The 25,207-nt window shown below is 43.0% G+C and overlaps 2 protein-coding genes across 10 annotated transcripts; one reads left to right on the top strand and one right to left on the bottom strand.

Moving 5' to 3' along the window:
• Positions 1–45: 45 nt before the first annotated feature.
• Positions 46–1,593, bottom strand: LOC118663206 (translation initiation factor IF-2-like). The gene is made up of 3 exons (XM_036322655.1): positions 1,458–1,593; positions 287–1,230; positions 46–188 (listed from the first exon to the last, which is right to left on the bottom strand). Exons 1-3 carry the CDS (start codon positions 1,591–1,593, stop codon positions 114–116), a joined length of 1,155 nt encoding a protein of 384 aa, XP_036178548.1. The 3' UTR covers positions 46–113.
• ZNF24 (zinc finger protein 24) lies at positions 640–21,961 on the top strand. Of its 9 annotated transcripts, none has more exons than XM_036323389.1 (4): positions 640–754; positions 2,683–3,186; positions 3,358–3,505; positions 19,726–21,601. In XM_036323389.1, the coding sequence occupies exons 2-4, from the start codon at positions 2,767–2,769 to the stop codon at positions 21,489–21,491; spliced, it is 2,334 nt and encodes a 777-aa protein (XP_036179282.1). In that variant the 5' UTR covers positions 640–754; positions 2,683–2,766; the 3' UTR covers positions 21,492–21,601. The 9 variants fall into 9 exon arrangements, with proteins under 9 accessions (XP_036179282.1, XP_036179290.1, XP_036179289.1 ...); XM_036323397.1 differs by lacking the exon at positions 19,726–21,601 and adding an exon at positions 17,427–18,435; XM_036323396.1 differs by lacking the exon at positions 19,726–21,601 and adding an exon at positions 6,698–11,407.
• Positions 21,962–25,207: the final 3,246 nt, after the last annotated feature.

The raw sequence follows: 25,207 nt of genomic DNA, 5'->3' as shown, positions 1-25,207 counted from the left end.
ACATCGATGAGAGAGAAACATCGATCAGCTGCCTCCTGCACATCCCCCCACGGGGGATGTGCCCGCAACCAAGGTACATACATGCCCTTGACCGGAACTGAACCTGGGACCCTTCAGTCCGCAGGCCGACGCTCTATCCACTGAGCCAAACCGGCCAGGGCAGCTCTGCGCGTTCTCGCCTTGTTACCCTAATAGGTAAATTGGTCAAAATAAAGCTCCGTGGCATCGCCGGTGGGAGCCGAAGGTTGGGGTCCTGCCTCGGTTTCCAACCCTGCCGCCCACTCACTGGTGGTGGTTCGTTCCTGTGCAGGATCGGCTGAGACCTGGGGCTGGTGAAGCTCCGGGACGCAGGGCTGCGGGGAAAAAGGACGGCGGCCCGTGTCCGGCAGGCCGCTCGGACCCTGTCCAGGTCCCCGCGGCGCAGGCGGCAGGGCCCGTGCACGGCGTGAGAGCCCGCAGAGCCCCGCTCGGCGGCAGGATCCCCTTCCCCTCCCTTGTCGTGCAGGCGGGACGCAGGCCGGGGGCTGCCCCCGGAGAGAGGCGCCCGGCCAAGCCCGGCCTCAAAGCGGTCATTGTCGCGGGGCGCCCCTCCCCCGCCCCGGGCGCGTCCCCATGGCAACGCGGGGCTTCGCGCTCCCGCCTCCCGGGCCGCAGACAGGAAGCCGTCCGCGCCGGGGGCTTCTGGGAAACGGCTGAGAGCGGCGTCTCTGCGTCGGCCGCGGACAGCGAAGCCGCTGCGGTGCCCGAGCCCCAGGTTTGCGCCGGAGTGCGGGAGGGCCTGCGGGGCGCCGGGCGAGGGGCTGCGGGCCGCGGGGGAGCCAGCGACGAGCCCCGGCGGGACCTTCCCCGCGTCCCGCGGGCGCAGGCCGCCGTCTCCGCTCCCGGCAGCTGCGGCCCGGGGGGTGGCCCCAAGGCCGGGTGGGGCTCGGCACCCTCCGCCGGCCCTCCTGCCCCGCGTCCTCCGCGACCCTGGCCTTTCCCCTCCCCCACCCGCCGGTTTTGTTCTATTTCGAGGCTCAGCGTCTCGCGGGGAGTTCTGGGACTCGGCTCGGGCGGGGGTGGGGAGGGGCGGGCCTTGCGCGAAGGCTGCCGGGACTTGTAGTTCCGCCGGCCGCGGGCGGAAGTGCTGTGCCCCGCCGTGGACGCGCCCGGCTGGCCTTGGGTCGTGAGAAATCCGCAGCCGCGGGTGCGGAGGGGCCGGCGGAGGGCGGGGCGGGGCCCGCGGCGGCGCTCGGCGGGATCAGGTAGGGCGATCATCGGCCCCCCAACCCGAATGTTCCCCGGACCGCGCGCGGGCTGCCCTCCCCGCACCTCCCGTGAGAATTCAGGAAGAAGAAATCCCGTGTAGATGGGAGGCTGCCGCCGCTGCTAAGGCAGGAGTAGGCAGGGACGACGTGCGGCTAAACCCTGTTTCTAGGACCACACTCCAGAGGAGCGAATGGCACTCCGTGTGTCACGTGTCTGATGAGGGCTTTTCTGCTCCTGGTCTTCATCTTGATGGGGCCCCGGTCGGTTTCCGACCTGACCGGTTTTCAGGCCCCGGCCCCGAGTAGATGCGTTTCTAAGACGTGCGGTCCCCAGCGGCGTGGGCATGACTGCAGGTGCCCGGGGAATGGCCGGAAACGGGCCGGGCCCCCCCGAAGGCAGAAGCGGGGAACACAGTCACCGGTGCGGAATGGAGTTCGTTGTGGTTAAAGCCTGTCGCAGATTTAGATAGTCACGGTGTGTGGGTGACTGAGTAATGCTTGCATCGAATGGCACGGGAGGTTAATTCCCCTCCCCCCGCCCAACATTACGTTATCTATTCCTGAGCAAGTGAACAATTAATTCTTCAGTTTATTTTAAGGGTAGGGGGTTCTTAAACATTCTAAAAATACTTTTTAACGTAACAGATTCTGCCTTAAAATATTTTTTTCTTAAGCATATCCTTGCTTTTGAGTTGCCCTAAGTGTGGGAGGGAATACCAGTCTTCAGTTGCAAATAATGTGTCTCAGGATCAGGTGCATTTAGGAAACACTACAAGGCCAGGTAGTAAATGCTAGGTTTTTCAGGCCATCTAGTCTCTGTGGCGACAATGCGTCTCTGCCATTGTAGCGTGAACTGTGAACAAATAAAATTATTTAGGGACAGATGGTTTCATTTTCTATCGTTTTCACATGTCATGAAGTATTCTTTTGAGATTTTTCAACCATGTGACACTGCCCTGGCCGGCTTAGCTCAGTGGTTGGAGCATTGGCCTGCGAACCCAAGGGTGGAGGGTTTGACCCTGTCGGGGCACATGCAGAAGGCAACCAATCAATGTGTCTCTCTTACGTCCATGTCAGTGTTTCTCTCCTTTTCTCTCTCTCTCTCCCCCCCTCCCCCTCTCTCCCCTTCCTCTCTCTCTCTCTCTCTCTCTCTCCCCTTCCTCCTGCCCTTCCACTCTCTCTAGAAATCAATGGAAGAAATATCCTCAGGTGAGGATTAAAAAAAAAACAGGGAAAACTATTCTTAATACAAGTGTACAAAAATGGGCAGCAGGCCAGATTTGACTCTGAGCTGCAGTTTGCCAACTTCTGGTATAGTTTATTGATTGGAATTTTTTAATTCAGTAAAAAGAAATGTTTTTTACCTCCTTTATCAACATGTGTCCCAATTCTTAGGATAGTTGGTCGTTGACGTGGTTAATTTTTTGTGTCTTAGGATTGCCTGTGGAGAACCGAGGTATCTCCCCAGGCCTGTATTCTGCCTGCCTCGATTGTCTCTTGGTGAAGCATTAAAATCAGGATGTCTACGCAGTCAGGGGAAGAAGATTCCATACTTATCATCCCGACTCCAGAAGAGGAGGAAAAAATCCTGAGAGTGAAGTTGGAGGAGGGTCCTGATGGTGAAGAGGGATCGAGCATCCCCTGGAGCCGTCTCCCCGACCCCGAGGTCTTCCGACAGCGGTTCCGGAAGTTCGGGTACCAGGACTCCCCAGGGCCCCGCGAGGCCGTCAGCCAGCTTCGAGAACTTTGCCGCCTGTGGCTCAGGCCCGAGACGCACACGAAGGAACAAATCCTGGAGCTGGTCGTGCTGGAGCAGTTTGTGGCCATCCTCCCCAAGGAGCTGCAGACGTGGGTTCGCGAGCATCACCCCGAGAATGGAGAGGAGGCAGTGGCGGTGCTGGAGGATTTAGAGAGTGAACTGGATGACCCCGGACAGTCGGTGAGCCTGCCTGTGCCGCTTTCCTGGGTCCGAGGCCCTGGCCCCACCCATAGGCACAACTGCTGAGTTACCCCCACTCAATGCAGTACCTGTGTCCCTCGCCTCTCTCAGGTCCCGTGAGTTCCGATTCGCATTAAACTCCGTATCAACTGACCCCAATCTTATTCGCAGGTTTCTCTCTGCCGGCGGAAGCGGGAGGTGCTGGTAGAGGAGATTGCATCTCAAGAAGAAGCGCAGGGCTTACCGAGTTCGGAGCTCGATGCTGTGGAAAACCAGCTCAAGTGGGCGTCCTGGGAGCTCCACTCCCTCAGGCACTGCGGTGAGGACCAGGCTTCCCTGGGGTGGAGGGTGAGACAGTAGGGGGCTTCTGTCTAGAACCCTTTGCTTATTACGTGTGTGTGTTCGTTCTTAGACTGGACGCCCTGTAGGAGCTTGGTTCTTTTCTCATAACAGTTAGTTTGCTGAGCTCAGGTCTTTTATTCCTAGACACCATCAGCCTTTTCTTCTCTTCCGCCTCCCCCTGGATGGCGGCCCGTTTCAGGCTGGCTGGCGTCTGCTCACTCGGAGCCAGCGCCTGCCTAGAGCCCAGGTCCCTGTGCCTTGTGCATGCAGTAGTGCATATTGGTCGTCTGCTCCGTGTCCGTTCAGTCTCCTGCCTCATCCCACTGGTACAGTAAACTTACCTGAGGCCTCCTCAAGTCTTTTATTTGTTGTTTATTACTGGTCTTTCTAAATCTTCGCCTATTTTTTCAACATCCTATCCAGAGTCATTTTTTTCTAAGGTTCTTTTTTTTGTAAAAAAGACATTTTGATAAAGCTCTTCATCTTCTCTATTCATGCAAAAATGGGCTTTCTAGCTATAAGAAGCTTTTTTTTTTTTTTTTTTTTTTTTAATGATTTCAGAGAGGAAGGGAGAGGGAAAGATTGAAACATCAATGATGAAAGAGAATCATTGATCGGCTACCTCCTGCACGCCCCCAACTGGGGATCGAGCCTGCACCCGGGGCATGTGCCCTTGACCGGAATCGGAACCTGGGACCCTTCAGTCCGCAGGCTGATGCTCTATCCACTGAGCCAAACTGGCTAGGGCTATAATGAGCTTTTAAATACAGAAAAATTAAATTAGTCCTTCCCAGTATTTTTTATAATTAATGCCACATTCTTGTTTGTATACTTTGATACCACCCAGTTTATACCTCAAACTACTGGATGTGTTTTCCCGATTCAGAACTTCGGGTGTGGGGCTGAAGTATGCTGGGAATCTGGACATTGTTCTGTGCAATACAGTTTGCACACCATTATCATTGGCTGGGAGGTGGCATTTTCTTGGGTAGAAAACTTCTCCCCTGCCTGAGTTTTAGGATACTTTTCATCTCTTTAATTCCTCGTTTCAGCAGTCTAGTCTCTACCTCACTTGAGAACGTTCTTCTTACTGTGCCATTTGTCTCCACGTAACCTGTACACTCCTCTGCTCGCCAAGAGACCCTCTCAGCCTCTCCTTGTCAGCCTTTTCTCCTGACTTTATCCCTTTCTCAGTCATCCATTATGGACCTTTCCGAGTGCTGCTGCTCACCCTGTAGTAACCGTCTTGACTTTTCAAGTTTCAGGAAAGTCTTTTTTTTTCTTGTAAATTTTATATATTTTTAAATAATTAAAAACATTTGTGTATTGGGGTGTGTGTATCAGGAAAGTTGTAAATGAAACTTGCTCGTGTAGCTGCCTGCAGATGTGATGGTACCTCATGCTGATAATTCAGGCTGTTCTTTCACTAGGCACATCTGTCTGAGGCTAAGAAAGACTCGTCTAGATACTGGGAAATACCAAGTAGGGCAGCGTTCTTCACAGGAAAACTTGGGTTTATAGGGCGTATTGCCTCTGTGAGTGTCAACCTGAACTAACACAGGATGCTCCCAGCTCATCTTCAGCCCCTGTCAGGACTCCTGTGTTCTAATCTTGGCTGTGACCTGTCTTGTCTAGCTCATTTCAGAAATAGCTACTTTCTAACTGATGGCTTGTTTTTTATACCATTGTATTGAGGTGATTTCTCCCTTTTTCAAAGAAAAAGAATATTATAATGCTTTTCTAATGGCCAGCCTTATTTTATTTTTATTCTTACATAGTTCCATCCAGACCTAGTTGTGTCACTCTCTCCTGAATGTCTTAAAATCTACCGTCTTTCTGTTCTTTCCCCCCCCTCATTACCATTTATAACCCACTAGCCCAGCCGTGGGCAAACTACGGCCCGTTTGAAATGAATAAAACTAAAAAAAAAAAAAAGACCGTACCCTTTTATGTAGTGATGTTTACTTTGAATTTATATTAGTTCACACAAACCCTCCATCCATGCTTTTGTTCTGGCCCTCCGGTCCAGTTTAAGAACCCATTGTGGCCCTTGAGTCAAAAAGTTTGCCCACCCTTCACTAGCCTGTTCCTACTTCTGTTCAGATTTAACTGTTTAATCCCTCATTATGTTATTTACCTCATTAGCCTCACAATCAGTCATTTCATATTTTTCTCTTTTGAGAGTGGCAACCTTAGCATCAGCTTTCACAATATTGTTTATAGATGAATGGAAGCTATTTATTTACTTTAAATTCATTATTTTTTTTTCCTTTGGGTTTCTTTCTCCCAGAATAGGAAATGAATGATATTTACATTTTCTGTTTGTTTCAGATGATGATGCTAGGACTGAAAATGGAGCGTTAGCTCCAAAGCACGAGATTCCTTCAGCAGTGGAATCTCATGAAGTTCCTGGCACGCTCAGTGTGGGGGTTCCTCAGATTTTTAAATACGGAGAAGCCTGTTTCCCTAAGGGCAGGTTTGAAAGAAAGAGAAATCCTTCGAGAAAGAAACAACATATATGTGATGAGTGTGGAAAACACTTCAGTCAGGGCTCAGCGCTTATTCTTCATCAAAGGATCCACAGTGGAGAGAAACCCTATGGATGTGTTGAATGTGGGAAGGCATTCAGCAGAAGTTCCATCCTTGTGCAACACCAGAGAGTCCACACTGGGGAAAAACCTTACAAATGTCTTGAATGCGGAAAAGCCTTTAGCCAGAATTCTGGGCTTATTAATCATCAGAGAATCCATACTGGGGAGAAACCTTACGAATGTGTTCAGTGTGGGAAATCCTATAGTCAAAGCTCAAATCTTTTCAGGCATCAGCGAAGACACAATGCAGAAAAACTGCTGAATGTTGTGAAAGTTTAAGAAATTAAAAATAAAAGTCAGCACTCAGGTCTATTTCTTCAGAAATGAAGACAAAAACATGGAATGATACATAATGATACAGTTTGGTCTCCCTATAAGAATGTTAGAAAATCCACTGGGAAATGTAGAACATTGTCACTCAACATTATCAGTTTGTTTTGAAAGAAATGGTGTCTTACCTGCCTAGAAACTGAAATTTTAAACTTAATTTACATGTGAATGCCTAAATCTTTCATGTGATGTTTATATTCTTACTATTTTTTTCCAAATAATGATCTACTTGATTCTTTGTCTCTTAGAATTTTCTTTTGTAGACAGACACATTAGGTTTGTGTTGATCATGGAATCTTCTTTGCAAGGATACATTCCCTTCCCTTCTACATTAAAGGGCAACATAGGGATTATGAAGTCTGAAAACCGAAACCATCTTTTCAAAATTTACTCTTCTGTTTTTTGGGTTTTTTTTTTAACCCAATTTGGATATGCATTTCAGAAAATAGAAGATAAAAGATGACTAAAGCTTCAAAGTAAAATTAGAAGTGATGGTGATAAAACATCAAAAAGTGAATGGGACGCCTAGATTGGGAAAGATGTAAAAATGTTTGGATCCCAAGAATTGAAGTGTATCAAAAATTTATCTAGATATAATTATCTGCCTGTAGGAAAATAAAAATGCTGCATCCTGTCTGTAACTTGGAGGCATCCCACTAGTGAAAATAATGTTCTCTGTATCATTAGAAAGTGAACAGTCTAAACAAGAATCATAAACTATGAAAGTAGAAAAAACACTAGAGAATTTGCAGTCAATGACAGTGTTGAAGGGCAAATGTGAAGGTAATAGTCCATCTTGGCTTTGAGAAGATCCAATTCTTTATTATTTTGCCTTCGTTTTTGTTAAGGATAGAAAAAATCCCTGACCAGGTGGGTAACAAGTATCAGGTTTGTTATTTTATTTTAGTTCTTTGGTAAAAAAGGGTTGAACACCAGGCTAACAAAGCAGCCACGCATTCATTCATTCAGCATTTTCTACCGACAAGGCACTGTGCTGGGTACTGTAGCCCTACCATCAGTAGGTAGGTGATTCTTCCACTGTATATTATCGGGGAACTGGTACAAAGCGGTTTCTTGTGAGTTATCCTCTGGCCCCCTTCTGAGCAGTCCTGGGGGAGCCATAGTTCTCTTACCAGGGTGCTGTATTTGGGGGAAAGGAAGACAGCTCAAACTGCTAATCCTAACCGTCTCTCCAGCATTCCTCAGAGGTGAGTTTAAAATTCTATCACAGTTTGGAGGTTTTATAAAACTAATCAATCTCTATTAGCATTGAGGTTGTACTTACATGTTAAGTTGAATGGATTGTTCTATTTAAAAAGTAAACGACTAGGTTATTAACAACTAGTTTATTAACTATCAGAATTGATTGAACTATTTTTTAACAATTTTAAGTCTTAACACATTTTTATAAATGTATGAAAGTAATGCATTGCAGTAGTAAGGTTATATACTCCTTGGCTGAGAATCTGAAGTACTGTGGTTCTGTTCAGTGGAAAACTCTGGAAGTTAAAATACAGAAAATGAGAAAAGGCTTTCTTATAGTGGGCATCATTGTGTGGAAAATGACCCATTTGAATAAATATTTCATAGTTCCAGAGATTTTGGTTACAGCTGGTGCTTGGATTAAATTTTAAAAATGGAAGGTGAAGTTTGCATGAGCCTATTAAAAAGCATAGTAATACACGCAAGGCCAGCTGGTGGAGAAGCGAGGCAGAATGGGGCTTGTTTATGGGTTTTCTGATAATTAATAAGAAATGTGCTTTATAGATTAAGGTTTATTGAACTATAAATATGTAGTAATGATATAATGTATTTTAAATTATACATGAAAATGTAGGGACTTTTGTTTGGGTCTTTTTTTCTGTAGCTGAGAGGAAACATGTCAATGTCCAATAAAGGTATAGACTCCTCTGCTCTAAGATGCAATGATCTTGAGTTGATTGATTGATTGATTGATAACTGGTTTCTTTCTAAGTAGGCTTTGAGGTGGCATATTTGGAATTCTGCTAGGATGACAGGATTCTTAATATCAGAGTAGGTAAGAAGGGGTCAAGCTCTCAGTGGTTGACATTTCATGCTTTTTTCGATTTTATATCTTTTCTGTATACCAAGAAGCTTCAGTGTGGTAGATTTGTCTTAAAGGCCAAAGATGTTTGGTATAACGTGAGAGCTTAGACAGAGTAGTGTTAGAGTTGGCAAAGAAGTGTTTGTCTTGCCAGCTCATAGCCATGGGTTGTTTAGAAAACATTCTGAGGCTATGGCAGGGCTCAGTGGGGAAATGGCTGGATCCAAAAAGACTGGGTGATGGTCCACAGGAAAAGAAAGTGGTTGGTGTACTTGCTGTTTCTGATTAGGTTATATCCCCAGTGGATAAATCGACCTAAAATAACTATTCAGTGATTTATGATTTCATCTATACATGTATCTATACCCACACAGATAATCAGCAATGCTGGGGGCTGCGCAGCCTCTGATGAAATGGTGGTCTGGCAGTTGTCAAGCAGTGGCAACTTTTGGTTAGCAAACAAGCAGTCAGTGTTAATGGCATGCAGACTGCGGATACCTACCTAATAGCCACTGAGCATTTGCTCATTACTGGTAAATTCTGGGTTTCTTGGAGGTTAAGCTCCTTACATTCACACCCAGTTGGCACTTGATCATTTAGCAGTATGTCTACCGCATTAATGTAGGTTGAAGGGAGAATTATATGTATTGAAATAATCTGCATGCCAGGCATCGGATTAGACCCTCCTTGTCGCACTTAGATTTGTAGATTAAACAGCAGGATTCAGAGATCACGTGACTCGCATGTGGCCAAGTAGAGCTAACACTCAAATCTAGTTCTGTGAACTCCACAGACATCAATTTTTCCACAATGCCATGAGCAGTGGCTGTTAAACCTTGATTTTAGATTTTATCTTTTATGGTTCAGAGGTTTTTATCTTTTATAGTTAACAAATATGAAAACTATTAAATTCACTCATTAAGATTTTTTATAGTACAGAATATGAAGTGAAAAAGAACATTCTTTCTCATAGTCTTACTCAGAAGTAATAATTACTTGGTCTGTTATTCTTCCAGACTTAGGCATATACAAGTTTAAGCAAAAATGTGTTAATAGCCGACACTTGTGGTTCCTATAAAGGCACTGTTTTGAAGTGCTTTACCATGGATTAACTCTTAATCCTCACAGCAACCATATGAGGAAGGTACATATCTCCATTTTACATGTACTGCTCTGAAATTTGTCTCCCCTCCTTCCCAATTTGATATAGGCATTGTTTTTCATGGCTACAAATACTGTTCCATTGCATGAATATACTGTTATTTATTTAATCAACCCCTGGATAATTTCGTTGTTTTTTTTTAAATTATTATACATAAAGGTGTGGTTAAGATCCTTGTACATATATTTTGCTGCTTGTGTGGGTATTTCTGTAGGATAAATACAAGTGGATTTTTTGGGTCAGAGAATGTGCACATTCAGCATTTTAAGAGATGCCACCCAAAAGATTACCAATTTACAGCAGTTTACAACTCCTCAATGATAAGAGTGCCTGTGGGCACCCACACCAATCTGATAGGCAAAATGTATTTCCTTCCTTTGATAATTAATGAGGAACATTTCTTCTTATGTTTATTGGCCATTTGCATTTCCTGTTATGAATTGTGTTTGCCCATGTTTCTTTTTTTTAAAATTATAAAAGTATAAATGACTACTAGCTCAATGTATAAAGCATAAATGATACAGGTATAAGAACAAAGACTTTCTCCAGCACTTCAATCACATTCCACTTCCCAGAGTTTAGTATACATCTGTCTAGTCCCCTTTCCATACATCTCCATTTGAATGTACATAAGCATATAAAAGCTATTTTTACATAAACAGGATCATATATGTACTGTTCTATAGCTTGCCTTTTTTTTGGTCTCAAAAAACCTATTCCTGAGGTCTTTAAATTTCTTTAATAGGATTCAATATTATGAAAATACCATGACTGAAGGTATTTTTTTCTCCTGCTCTTACATTGCCAAAGTAAATGTTTTCTCATATATCTTTGTGCATGTGTGTGAATATTCCTTTAGGATGGCGTTGTCTAAGGTGGATTATTACATCAGCGGTGCACTCCCCGATAGGCTCACCTTAGCCTTCCTAAAGGCCTTCATAACGTTATATTTTACCAACTGTAGGGAAAATGCTCATTTCCCCATATGGCCTTACCTGCACTTATTTTATCTGAACAACAACAACAAAAAATCCTTAATTACATTTCCCTGATTAATGATAAGGTTGAGGTTATTTTGATGTTTATTGGCCATGGATTGTTTGTTCACATCTGCTACCTGCTTTCCAGCTGGGTTATGTGTGGGTGTATGTTGTCTTTGTTCGTACAGCATCTCTTTTCCGTCTTCTGGTAACAGAGCCCTTATTTATTGCGGGGAACCCATTCCCTATGGCTTAGCTGAACACATGACCAGGTCTGGCCTCCCTGAGTTCTGCAGCTCCTTACCGTAGCCACAGTGATGAAAGCATAGGCGTGTCACTCAAGCCAGGCTACAGAGAGCTCTCAGCAAACTGCAGAAACGATTGGCAACACGGCTCACGGAGATCCCAGGAACTAAGGACTGTGTGTGTACCATGTGGGGAGAGCGAGGAGAAGCTCAGAGGCTAGCAGAAAGGACAGAGAACTGAGTTCTGATGTCATTTTTCTGGAGGCCCTCGATCCAGCTGTGCCTAAAGCCTGCCCTACCTCCGGACTTTAACGTTTTGTGAGCCAATAAAGTCCCTTTCCTGTTTAAGATAATTGAATTGGGTTTCTGTCCTGATTAATATAGGTTATTTGTATTTTCTTATTGATTTGTAGAAACCGCTGTAATTTTAAATTCTAGACTTACACTTTATGCACTATATAGGTGAATAAAATTAGCATGGCCTTCCATGATTTGGCCTCTGTCAACCTCTGCCATTTGTTACTGCACTCTCGATACCACACGCCACACACACATACTTTCCGCACCAGTAATAACTGAACGTTGATGTTGGGAATGTCTGTGGATGAAAAGCTTTTCACATGGTCGTGTCTTCAGGAATCTCTCTTCCCATCCTTCATTCCAGGACTGAGAAGGGATGACACTGCTGTCTCTGCTGCAGCCATTCTTCTGGGGGCATTCCCCTCAAGTGTTTTCTGTATGTGACCCTAGGAGGCCCTCCCCATGACCTCCATCCCCCTCCCATGGTTCTTTGGGGCCCTCATTTGAATCTCAGGTCTGTGGATTTGAAATTGCTCAAGCCCAAGACTTCTGGGGTTTACATATGTTGCCCCTGTGTGTGGAGACTACATGTGGCAGTAGAAAGAAAAAACACTAAAAAACATTTTATGTCAGTGAATAAGGAGAAAATAAATCTGGAAAGAGGGGTACGAAAATCCAGGAGGAAAGGACTGCCATGTAGGAAGGTCGTTCAGGGAAGTTTTCACTGTGAACGCGTGAGCCGATGAAAGACCAGTGAGGATAAGAAAGCAAGTGGACCCGAGGAAAGATGTTCCAGGCATGTGGACACAGTACCAAGGACTCGATGTGGGAACAGTGCGTCATTTGTTCAAGAAACAGCAAGGAGGCCAGTGTGTCTCCAGCAGAATGAACTTGGGGGGAAGTAGTGGACGAGGCCAGAGAAAAGTGGGGTGAGGGTTATGGGCAGGGCCAGATCATGGGAGACCTGGCTAGCCAGTGGTGGGACTATGATTGAACTTTGAATGAGGAAAGAAGCGACATGATTAGTTGCTGAGAAGAGAACAAAGTGTCTTGTTTCTTTGAAGTTTCAAAAATTTTTTTACACATTTTTGAAGGTAATATAATAATAGAAAAGGTTTAGAAATAAAGCTAGTTTTTTAAAAATATTAACTGATAAGCTAGCCAGACTGATCAGGGGAAAAAAAAATATCAGGAATGAGAGGTGTGACATTACATCATACAAATTTATGTAAAAAGTTCTAGTCAAGCCGAAACCGGTTTGGCTCAGTGGATAGAGCCTCGGCCTGCGGACTGAAGGGTCCCAGGTTCGATTCCGGTCAAGGACATGTGCCTGGGTTGCGGGCACATCCCCAGTGGGAGATGTGCAGGAGGCAGCTGATCGATGTTTCTCGCTCATCGATGTTTCTAACTCTCTGTCTCTCTCCCTTCCTCTCTGTAAAAAATCAATAAAATATATTTAAAAAAAAAAAAAAGTTCTAGTCAAGTTTGCTGATCTCTGTCCTGATTCTAATACTCATTTATTAGGCATTGCTTGAGCCATCAGCAATATTTGCATAATAGACAATTTCCTTTAGCTTAAAGAACAACACTTTGGGGTTTTTTACCTCACGGATGCTTCTCAGTCTCCACGTTGGTATGTACTCATTTTTCTGGACTACTATATTTAGAAAACGGGGAGGATGAGGAGTGTAGGATAGCTATGTTATTTTATCTGGATAACAAGAATGTTTAGTAGAGCAATTCACCAGGATAGGGAATTGAGGAGGAAAACATTGGATGTATGTTAAATTCATGAACATAAGTTTATCAGTAGGACACAGGAGAAATGTGTAGTAAACAGTTGGCTCTTAACATTTCACTCAAGAGAGATTGCTAAACTTCAATTTAAAATTGATTACCCTATTTTTCTTTTTCACTTTTTAAAAATTCTCCAAAGAACAGACAATAATTGATTTATACCTACTCATTTCTCAACTTATCATGTCAGTATCTTCAGGCTCCTCTACTTCTGGGCCTCATGATTTTATTTCCAGACTTTCAAGTAGTTTTCCTTTTTGCTCTCTTTCCTCCTTTTAAATCTTTTTTTTTTTAAATTTTTTTTTTAAAATATATTTTTATTGATTTTTCACAGAGAGGAAGGGAGAGAGAGAGTTAGAAACATCGATGAGAGAGAAACATCGATCAGCTGCCCCCTGCACATCTCCCACTGGGGATGTGCCTGCAACCCAGGTACATGCCCTCGACCGGAATCGAACCTGGGACCCTTCAGTCCGCAGGCCGACGCCCTATCCACTGAGCCAAACCGGCCTCGGCCTCCTTTTAATCTTAGACTTAATAAAACAGAGAAGTGAGCGTGCCATTCTCTGGTTCAAAGATCCTAATGGCTTTCCATTGTCTTGAGAGCAAAATGCAGAAATGTATCTACTCCCACCACCTAATACTTTTCAGATGACACTAAACCCTGGGAAGTTTAAGTGCCTGTTTACTATCACACTCCTCAACTGTCTTTTCTTTTACTTCATTTTTAATTCCATTTTATTCTTTTTCTTTTAAGTACATGTCCCAGTTATTATTTCCATAACATGTAAGTTTGATGGCAGGAACCTTTTATTTTTTTCCTTTGGCAGCACTTTATAGTACAGTGCCTGGCACTGAATGTTTGAGTGAATTAATGACTAAGCACTACACTCCACATCATTTCTTATACTTCCTTGCTTCTGTGCCTTTGTTGACTAGTCTCTCCCTGCCTTTATGCCCCTACCTCATCCTTTAAACTTCAAGTCTCAGGAACTCCACAAAGCTTTCCAATCAGAATTGAACCCTACCTCCTCAGAGCTCTCACAAGTATCTTTTTGTTGTTAATCAACCGAGAATATTTTTCAATTGATTTTTAGGGAAGGTGGAAGAGAGAGGGAAAGACAGAAACATCGATGAGAGAAAAACATCAGTTGGTTGCCTCCTGCACAAGCCCCAACCAGGGCCTGGGCTGGGGAGGAGCCTGCAACCAAGGTAACTGCCTTTGACGAGAATTGAACCCGTGACCCTTTGGTCCGCAGGCCAACGCTCCATCTGCTGAGCCAAACCGGCTAGGGCTACTAGTAAATATCTTGTTTACCTTTATGATTACATTGAGCTATACGTTTTCTGTATAGACATCAGTCCTTAAATAATACATGCTTTGTTGGGACAGTACACAAACCATTGTATACAAATTTTGTGTAGACTATAAATCCTTAACAAGTGCCTTGCACATAGTAATTTGACAATTCCTATTGGATTGAAATATTAATTAGATAATTATAGAGGATATTCAAAGTATATGATAGCATAATTTTAAAAAATGGTTAATACCAGAAAGACAATTAGAATTAAAAAAAAACTTTATTTTTCAGTAGAAAACATTGCATATATGCAGCCTATTAATAGGCATGTCAGAAATTAACAAATGTCTGATGAATGTTGCCACCTAAAAAATCAGTGGGTAGGTATTTTTATTTTTAAACAGAATATGCTACACAAATTAGTCATGGGGTATTACTTTAGCTATACTTTTGTTCAATTTATTGATGACAAGATAAATAATGTAGTAGAGAAATTATCATACTTTGACATATGAAATATTTTTTTATTTCACATATTTAAGCTGTGATTAAATGGTAGTATTGAAGAAATTATTTCAAACCACTAAAGCTTATAGGCTTCATTACTGAAAGCAAAATAAATCCATATTTGCTATGTACATCAAAGGAACTTAAAAACTCCTCACTAGGAAATCCAAAACTAGGCCACAAAACTTTTTTTTTTTTGTAGAAAATGGACCACTGGAGTTGTGTAGTTAATAAATTTAGTATCAGAATAGCATCATATGTTCATACACTGGATTTAATGATTACTAGCATTAACATAAGGTAGAACTCTCCAGATGTCAGGAGATAGGTGTGATATCAGAGTGAGTGCCAATTAAATATGGAAGGTATTTTAAGTTTTCCCTACATTATCTAAAATAACTTCTCTGATATGTGATAGGTAATTTGGGCTCACTAAAGATTTGAGGTTATAATACTAATATATTTCTAAGTTCTGATTGCACACCCACAACACTGATTTTTACAATATCTGGTAAGGTTCTTAATACTTTTAAAACTCTCATGGGTTGTATTTGATAAGACTAGAGATTTTCTCACATTATAGCAGATACAAATTTCCATTGTTGCTGACATTTGGTATAATTTTTATTCACATTGAACATTTTCCCACAACACACAGGATTCCTCAGAATTTCTGAGTTAAACCTTCATTATAACAACTGAATCAATGTTTTTCTCTCCACTATGGGTGGGTTTTTTTCTTCTAAATGTAGTACAAGAGTTGAGCATTAAAACCTTTTTCATAATCATCAATAGCATTCATAAGCTTTTTTCCAGTATAGTGTCTCTGGTACTGAATAAAGTTGGTGTGTACACTAAAGGTTTTCTCACATTTGTCACAATTAGATTGTCTTGGCCAGAATGGACTTTCTCATGATCAATAAGTTCAGAGATTTGGGTAAAACTTCTGCTGCACTGAATACATGGGTGGGGTTCCTCCCCACTGTGGATTCTCTGTTCAGTAACATCAGTGCATGTGCCAAAGGCTTTCCCAAATGTATCACATCTATATGGCTTTTCACCATTGTGGATTCTTTGATGGTTAATGAGATCAGAGCGCCGACTAAAGCTTTTGCCACACTGATCACACCAATACGGTTTCTCCCCAGTGTGGATCCTCTGATGTAGGCTCAGAGCTGAGCACTGACTGAAGGCCTTCCCACACTCATTACATTTGTATGGTTTCTCCCCGGTGTGGGTTCTCTGGTGTTTGATAAGGTCCGAGTTCTGACTGAAACTTTTGCTGCACTGTGTGCATGGGTATGGTTTTTCTCCAGTGTGAATTCTCTGATGAAGAATAAGGTCAGAACTCTGACTGAAGGCTTTCTCACAACTGTCGCAATGATAGGGCTTCTCCCCAGAGTGCACTCTCTGATGTTTAGTGAGGTCCGAGCTTTGACTAAAACTTTTATTGCACTGATTACATGCATATGGTTTCTCTCCAGTGTGGATTCTTTGATGTTTAACAAGGTCTGAACGACGACTAAAACTTTTAGAACAATTACTGCATGGATAGGGTTTCTCTCCTGTGTGGATTCTCTGATGTAGAATAAGGTTGGAGCTCTGACTGAAGGTTTTCCCACATTCATCACATTCATATGGTTTCTCACCCGTATGAATCCTATGATGCTTCACAAGATCTGATCTTCGACTAAACATTTTATTGCACTGGTCACATGGGTAAGGCTTCTCTCCAGTGTGAATTCGCTGATGATTAATAAGATCTGAAAGTCTGCTGAACGTTTTGCTACAATGAGTACACGGATAGGGTTTCTCTCCAGTGTGGATTCTCTGATGCAGAATAAGGACTGAACTCTGATTAAAAGCCTTCCCACATTCATTACATTTATAGGGTTTCTCTCCAGTGTGGATCCTTCGATGTTTAATAAGGTCTGAGTTCTGACTGAAACTTTTGCTACACTGATCGCATGGATATGGTTTCTCCCCGGTATGGATTCTCTGATGCAGAATAAGGTCAGAGCTCTGACTGAAGGCTTTCCCACACACATCACATTTATATGGTTTTTCACCAGTGTGGACTCTTTGATGTTTTATAACATCAGAACTCTGACTAAAATGTTTGTTACACTGGTTACATGTATAAGGCTTCTCTCCAGTATGGATTCTCAGGTGTTTCACCAGGTCTGAGCGCTGGCTAAAACTTTTATGACAGTGGCTGCACTGATAGGGTTTTTCTCCTGTGTGGATTCTCTGATGTATAATAAGATCTGAGCTCTGACTGAAGGCTTTCCCACATTCATCACATTTATAGGGTTTTTCACCAGTGTGGACTCTTTGATGTTTAATAAGGTCTGAGCTCCGACTGAAACTTTTAATACACCAATGACAAGGATAGGGTTTCTCCCCAGTATGAATTCTTTGATGCAGAACCAGAGCTGAGCTCACACTAAAGGCCTTCCCACACTTATCACATTCATAGGGTTTCTCCCAATGGCTTCTTTGGTGCCTAATGAGGCCTGTACTCCAAGCAAAGCTTTGTCCACATTCATCACAGTTATGTTGTCTTCTTTTAAAGAGGTTCTTATCCTTTTCATTTAATGTATCCCCCAATTCACAGAATTCTCTGCATTCAGAATCCTGGAGAACATCGTCTCTAGGGTTGTCAGCCTCTTCAGTCAATGGTTCAGTTTCTGCTGTGATTTCTTCCTCTGAAGCCAGTTCTCCAATCTTGGTCTTGGTCTCACCATCTAGAACAATAAACAAAATTCAAATGGAATGTGTTCTCTAGACTGTAAGAAAGTTTCAGGTGAAACAGATGTCATCACAATATGGGAGTGCTGCAAAACCCAAAATCACCCTCTGAGAGGGAAATTAGGAAAACCCAGGAAGTAATGGACCACAATAGTGACAGAAGTGGCTTACCAGATTTGATCTGTATATGTTTGTCACAGGAGATCTGAGAATACCAAAATCTAATCACAGTGACTAGGAAAGTTAGACTAAATTAGAGGTGATACATAAACAATTCATGAACGTTTTGTAAGGTAAGCAGTGTGAAAGAGTTGGGGGTGGATGGGGAGGCAGCAGCACCCAGGCTGTTACTGAGAGGGTATACCAACCAGGCTGGTCAGAGGCTATCATTAGGGTAAAGAAAGAGGCATCATGCCCAGGAATAGTCAAAACAGAATCCAAAATTATAAAAAAAAATGTCTATAGATACTCCTCCATCTCTTTTGTCCTTATTATTACCAACCGAATTGGCCAAGAATGCATTAGCCCTTTTTTGAGTTAGCCAACTTTGGTCAGTCACTGACCAAACTTCCTTACTAAGGAGTGTAAATTAGGAAAAGGTCAGAGAGGTGGGGCCAGAAATCTCTTTTGAGTTGATTTTTGAGAAGGCCATTCCTTGCTCAACAATGGTAGGAGCTCCATTGAATTTCTTGATTGTAAGCCCAGTGTTAAGTGGTGTTTACTATAAAAAGCACATCACAGCTGGCCATGGTGGCTCATTGGTTGAGTGTCGACCTATGAATCAGGAGGTCATGGTTCGATTCCTGATCAGGGGATATGTTGGGTTATGGGCTCAATTCCCAGTGGGGGTGGGGTGTGTGTGTGTGCAGGAGGTGACCAATTGATGATATTTCTTTCTCATCAATGTTTCTCTCCCTTTCCCTTCCTCTCTCTCTCTCTTTCTCTCTCTCAAAAAAAAGAGAAAATCAATAAAAACATATTAAAAAAAGATAAAGTACAATAAATTACTTTTGTAATTGCGAAGGCAACATTTTCAACCAAGGTTCTGTAAGAAAATGATTTGAGTGACTATTTTTAAAAAAAATATTTTATTTTTTACAGAGAGGAAGGGAGAGAGAGAGAGAGCTAGAAACATCGACAAAAGAGAAACATCGACCAGTTGCCTCCTGCACACCTCCCACTGGGGATGTGCCCGCAACCAAGGTACATGCCCTTGACTGGGATCGAATCAGGGACCCTTCAGTCTGCAGGCCAACGCTCTATCCACTGAGACAAACCAGGTACGGCAAGTGACCATTTTCTTAATTCTCCCCAAAATGATACATAGATACCATAATAGGAGAGACATTAATACATTGTATGCAGGAAATGTATTTATACATTTTACATTGACTGGTAGTAGAGCGCGGGACACGTATTAATGTTTTTTATAGACTAGCGGTAGAATACGGGTAACATATAAATACTTTTATTTTTATACTTTTTTATTGCTCTAAAGGGATGCTAAAATGCAGATATACGAATTCCAAAGGACAAAATTTGGGTCTCTAACACATACAATGGTGAATTATGTATGTACTTCCAGGTATAACGGTAATCAATCTATTCAACTGCAAAAATGGCCCGCGCCACCTGTTAGCGCGCGATAAAAACTACCCGCAAACAATGTGTTAACACTAGATTGCCCAAGGAAGTCATTTTGACTGCTTTTTAATTTCAGTTAGAAAAACAATTATGTATATAAGGACACAATGTCTTAGAATTTTGTGACTTTTTGTACAACATATAAATGCGTTTATTAATAATTGTAGTTACCTCCCCCCTCCTTCATTTCTGGTATATATATATATATGTGTTATACCTATATTGCCCAAAAGCAGTCATTTTGACTGCTTCGGAAATTTTAAATAATCAAATGACTCTTATTATTGAATTGAGTAAATTTCTTATATGACCAGTTCGGCTCTGTATTGAAATAACAGTTTTCATTTTTTTTCGATTACTGTCACATGATAACATACAAGTACATGATAAATTGTCGATACTTGATAAGTTGCAGTTGCTCAATAAGCTAAACTAGTACTTGTTATTCGAATCTTTATGCAGTGATACTTGTTCTAATATGTTGTTTATTTTATTTCTTTTGCTCCCTAAATTCATGAAAGAAATGTCGAAGAGAAGGGAGTTACTGGAAAAGCTAACGAACATAAGTGAAGAGTGCTCCGATATAGAATCAGATGCAACACATTCTGAACTATCATCTGAAAATGAAGCGGATTATATTCAAAGTGAAACATCTGACACTGAAGATAGCGATGAAGAGTCGATCACCAATGATGAAAAGGAAAGTGCCATCAATATGCCCAGGAAAAGGTGTAGGGTGCTAAGTAGTTCAGACTCTGATGAAGAAACTGAACACACCGTTCAGGAGACCGAAACAGCTGCCGATGGTACTGTGTGGTCAAAATTTGACGAAGGTGGTATTCCTGGAAGGTTACCATCTACTTGTATTTTCAAGGGTGTGAAAGGGCCAACAGGCTACGCAAAAAGGAACATTATGGCAGATAATCTTATCAGTGCATTCTCGCTGATAATAGATAACTATATTATCAAACATATAAAAAAGTGCACAGAAGAAGAAGGCCGCCGAATTTTGAGGAACGATTGGACAACAACATTACCGGAAATACGTGCATTTATTGGGATTTTATATGCTCGTGGAGCCTACGAGGCAAAAAATTTAAAACTGAGTTATTTATGGTCAGCAAAGTGGGGTCCCGAATTCTTCAGAAAAACTATGGCCAGGGAAAAGTTCAAGGAAATCCTACGATTTATTCGTTTTGACAGAAGAACCGAAAGAAGTAGGCACCTACAAACAAATAAGTTTGCCTTGGTTTCGGAAATATGGGACAAGTTCATTGAAAATAGTCAAGCTTGCTATCAACCAGGGCAAAATATAACAGTTGACGAGCAATTATTTCCGTCAAAAGCCAGGTGCAGGTTTACACAGTCTATGCCTAATAAACCCAACAAATTTGGCATCAAATTCTGGCTTGCATCAGATGTTAGTAGCAAATATGTTTTGAATGGTTTTCCTTATTTGGGGAAAGATGAACAACAACCATCGTCAATGCTTCTCAGTGAACACGTTGTTCTGAAACTTGTCGAGCCATATACAGGCTGTGGAAGAAATATCACGACCGATAACTTTTTCACTAGCATGTCACTCGCAACAAAATTATTGGCCAAACAAACAACTCTAGTTGGAACTATTAGAGGAAACAAAAGAGAACTACCCAAAGCAGCCAAACAAACGAAGGATAACATGCCTCGTTTTTCCACTCTGCTATATAAATCAGAGAATTGTGTTCTTACAATATATAAAAGCAAACCAAATAAAAGAGTAGCTGTTCTAAGTTCTAGGCAAAAATTTGTGAAAATTGATAAAAGTAATAAAAAAATGTTACCAGAATCTATTCAATTTTATAACAGCACAAAATTTGGAGTTGATATGGCAGATCAAATGGCCAGAAAATACACAGTAAAAGCTAGTTCTTGTAGATGGCCCCTCCAAATATTTTTCAATATTTTAGATTTGGCTGCTATAAATGCTTGGATCCTTTACAAAGAAACGACAGGAATACAAATACAACGAAAAGAGTTCTTGTTTCAATTAGCAGAACAGCTTTCCACCGAATACAGAGCTGCAAGACAGAAAAATTCATCAGAACATGAAGACCCACAAAGATCAACTGCAACATCATCAAATGCAACCCATTCTAACAAACGCAAAATTTGTCAAGTACGACTTTGCCACAACAACAAAACAAATAATATATGTGAAAAATGTCAAAAGTATGTTTGCGGAAGATGTACACATAAAAAGATTTCCACTTTCATTTGCATAAAATGTACAAATAATAATGCATAAATTATTTTTTTTCCAAGTGAAGTGAATTTTTTTTGTTAATATTTACTAATAACTTGTTATATAACTAAATAATATACAAAATATTAAAAATTAATTTTAAACAAGTTTCTTTACACATTAATTATTCTTTCACGATTCAGTCATTTTGACTGCTTTTGGGCAATACAGGTATATACTAACTTTCAGTCTTTCTAGTGTTAATATATTACTTATAATGGATGCTTAGAGTACTTGGGCTCAGTTCTCTCACAGAATCACATCTGAGAAAAGCTGCTATGAGGTAACTAGTAAATAACAATGAAAGAATGTATAATCAATAAAATTAACAGAAAAATTTAAAACCAAAACCTGATAATGCAAAATTAGGCCAAAAAAGGAGACTAAAGAAACCAAACATGGGATGAATAAAAACAAATAAGGAGAAAGTGCATTTAAATCCAAACATCAACTATGTTATATGTAAATTAACTACTCCAATAAAAAGCAAAGAAAAACCAACAGCTAACATTTACTTAACTAGAGGCCCGGTGCACAAAAATTTGTGCACTCGGGGGGGGAGGGGGTCCCTCAGCCTGGCCTGTGCCCTCTCGCAGTCTGGGACCCCTCGGGAGCTAACGACCTGCTGGCTTAGGCCTACTCCTGGGTGGCAGAGGGCAGGCCCAATCCCTAGGTGCAGCCCCTGGTCGGGCTCAGAGCAGGGACGATTGGGGAGTTGGGGCGCTGTCCCCTGTCATGCACAGAGCAGGGTGGATCGGGAGGTTGCGATGCCACCCTCAGTCACGCTCAGGGTAGGGCCGATTGGGGGTTGGGGCACCACCCCCTGTCACACTCAAGGCAGGGTTGATGGGGAGGTTGTGGCCCCACCCCCTGTCATGCACAGAGCAGGGCCAATCAGGGGGTTGGGGCACAGCCCCCTGTCACTCACAGAGCAGGGCCTATCAACGGGGTTGGGGCTCTATACCCTGTCACGCACAGAGCAGGGCCCATCAGGGGGTTGGGGCGCTGCCCCGTCACACACAGAGCAGGGCCCGTGGGGTGGGGGTTGGGGCACCGCCCTCTATCACCCACAGAGCAGGGCCGATCAGGGGGTTGGGGCGCCGCCACTCTCACACTCAGGGCAGGGCTGATGGGGAGGTTATGGCTCTACCCTGTCACACACAGAGCAGGGCCCGTGGGGGGGGGGGTGTTGGGGCGCCACACCCTGTCACATACAGAGCAGGGCCAATCAGGGGGTTGGGGCGCCGCACCCTGTCACATACAGAGCTGCAGGGCGATCAGGGGGTTGGGGAGCTCCCCCCTATCAGGCACAGAGCAGGGCTGATCATGGGGTTGGGGCGCCTTCCCCTGTCGAGAACAGAGCAGGGCGGATAGGGAGGTTGTGGCCCCGCCCCCTGTCACACACAGAGCCACAGGGCGATCAGGGGGTTTGGGCGCTGCCCTCTGTCACACTGATCCCGGTGCTGGGAGGCATATTACCCTTTTACTATATAAGATAGAGGCCTGGTGCATGGGTGGGGCTGGCTGGTTTGCCCTGAAGGGTGTCCTGGATCAGGGTGGGGGTCACCACTGGGGTGCCTGGCCAGCCTGGGTGAGGGGATGATGGCTGTTTGCAGCTGGTCACACACCCTTCAGGGTGGGGGTCCCCACTGGGGTGCCTGGCCAGTCTGGGTGAGGGGATGATGGCTGTTTGCAGCTGGTCACACACCCTTCAGGGTGGGGGTCCCCACTGGGGTGCCTGGCCAGCCTGGGTGAGGGGCTGAGGGCTGTTTTCAGGCTGGCGGGTGACGGAAGCTCCCAACCGCTCCTTTTTTTCTTTTCTTTTTTTTCATTCTGGGCCAGCTTTAGCTTTGAGGCGTGGCTCCAGCTCTTAGGCCTCCGCTGCTGAAAGTGGTTTCTGGCCTTTGCTTACAATGTTGCAATCCTGCTGGCTGAAGCCCGGCGGACTAAAGTGGGTTTCTGGGGTTTTGTTTAGCTTCTATATTTGTTACATAGTTGCTTAGAGTTGCAGGTCAGAGGTCTGCAGCGGCAGGCGGCAGGCGGGGAACATTGGAGTCCTCCGTCACTGAAACAAGCAAGCCTCATGTTAGTTTCAAGCTGCCTGGCTGCCGGCTGCCATCTTGGCTGGCAGTTAATTTGCATATTTCCCTGATTAGCCAATGGGAAGGGTAGCGGTCGTACGCCAATTACCATGTTTCTCTTTTATTAGATAGGATGGTTAAATGAATGCTTTTCTTTTAGGAACAAGGCAGCAAAGATACCCTCTCTTACCACTTCTGTTCAACATTGTACAACTTCTATTCAGTATTCCTAGCCAATGCAATAAGATATAAAAAATAATTGAAACATATAAATAAGAAAGAACAAAGTCAAACTGTCTTTACTTACAGATGACACAATCACATATAGTATAGAAAATCCTAAAGTGTCTCAAAAAAGCTATTAGAACTGGTAAACAAGTTTCTTACAGCAATATACAAACACGAATTGTATTTCTGTATACGATGAGAAATTGTATGAAAAAATCAAATATTTAAAAATAAATTCAGCAAAATATATATGAACAGCACTGGTGGCAGTGAAGTTTTAGGTTTCAGGTGGAAGTATGATTTCATTATATGTCAACCTGCAATGAAATGGCAGCTTAAGACTTTTTCTGCTGTGTTGGGAACACTACAATCTAAACAAAGGACAAAGGTGGATAGCATAGGTCAGTGGTCGGCAAACCGCAGCTAGCGAGCCACATGTGGCTCTTTGCACCTTGAGTGTGGCTCTTCTACAAAATACCACATGTGGGCGCACACTTACAGTGCGATTCAAACTTCGTGGCCCATGTGCAGAAGTCGGTTTTCGGCCTGGGCGAGTCTATTTTGAAGAAGTGGCGTTAGAAGAAGTGGGCAGTGTCTGTCGGTCAGGCGCAGGTGGGCCGCGGGATACCCTGCGCAGGGGAGGCGCACGATTAATGCATGAGTTGAGTGAGCCAGTCAGTCAGCAGTCTCGTTGTGCAGTGGTTAGTGCTAGTTGCTCCACAAATCACGCGCAGGTGACAAAAGTACCCACTTGAAGCATAAAGTTACCTGTATTTTTCCAACCAGCTGCAAATCCTACAGGTATTTTTGTCATCAATTTAAGAATTGTAATTCTTTTGTGTTGGTGGCTTTATTATTATAAAATGAAACATTTTTTAGGTGCCCTGTTTGAGATGGCTACAAAGAAGAAGCGAAGAAAAACGGAAGACGAAAACCGTGAATTTAAAGTTGAATGTACCTACCTATACAGTTTAAGTCTAAAAAATTTGGCTCTCAAAAGAAATTTCAATCATCGTACTGTTGATATTTGGCTCTGTTGACTAATGAGTTTGCCGACCACTGGCATAGGTTAAAAGGGTGGGCTGTGCTGGATATTGTCCCTTCACACCCGTACATCTACTGTTCACCCTGCTCTGTGCCTCAGGAGGTGGATATTAGTTTATGCACTGCTTCACTTGGGGTTTTGTGCTCTCTGGCTTGCAATTAAATTTAGCCAAAAGTGGGAGGAGAATCGTAGAGTGACCAATTTTCCTGGTTTGCACCTAACAGAGGAGCTGCTCAGGATGTGGGACTTTCAGTGCTAAATCCTAAGCAAACTGGGATCAATTGGTTACCCTATGAGTGGTTCTCAACCTTCTGGCCCTTTAAATACAGTTCCTCATGTTGTGACCCAACCATAAAATTATTTTC

Source organism: Myotis myotis, unplaced genomic scaffold, assembly GCF_014108235.1.
Source record: "Myotis myotis isolate mMyoMyo1 unplaced genomic scaffold, mMyoMyo1.p scaffold_m19_p_9, whole genome shotgun sequence".
NCBI lineage: Eukaryota > Metazoa > Chordata > Mammalia > Chiroptera > Vespertilionidae > Myotis > Myotis myotis.
The sequence above is the reverse complement of the archived record's forward strand: the minus strand, read 5'-3'. Positions and strand labels throughout refer to the sequence as shown.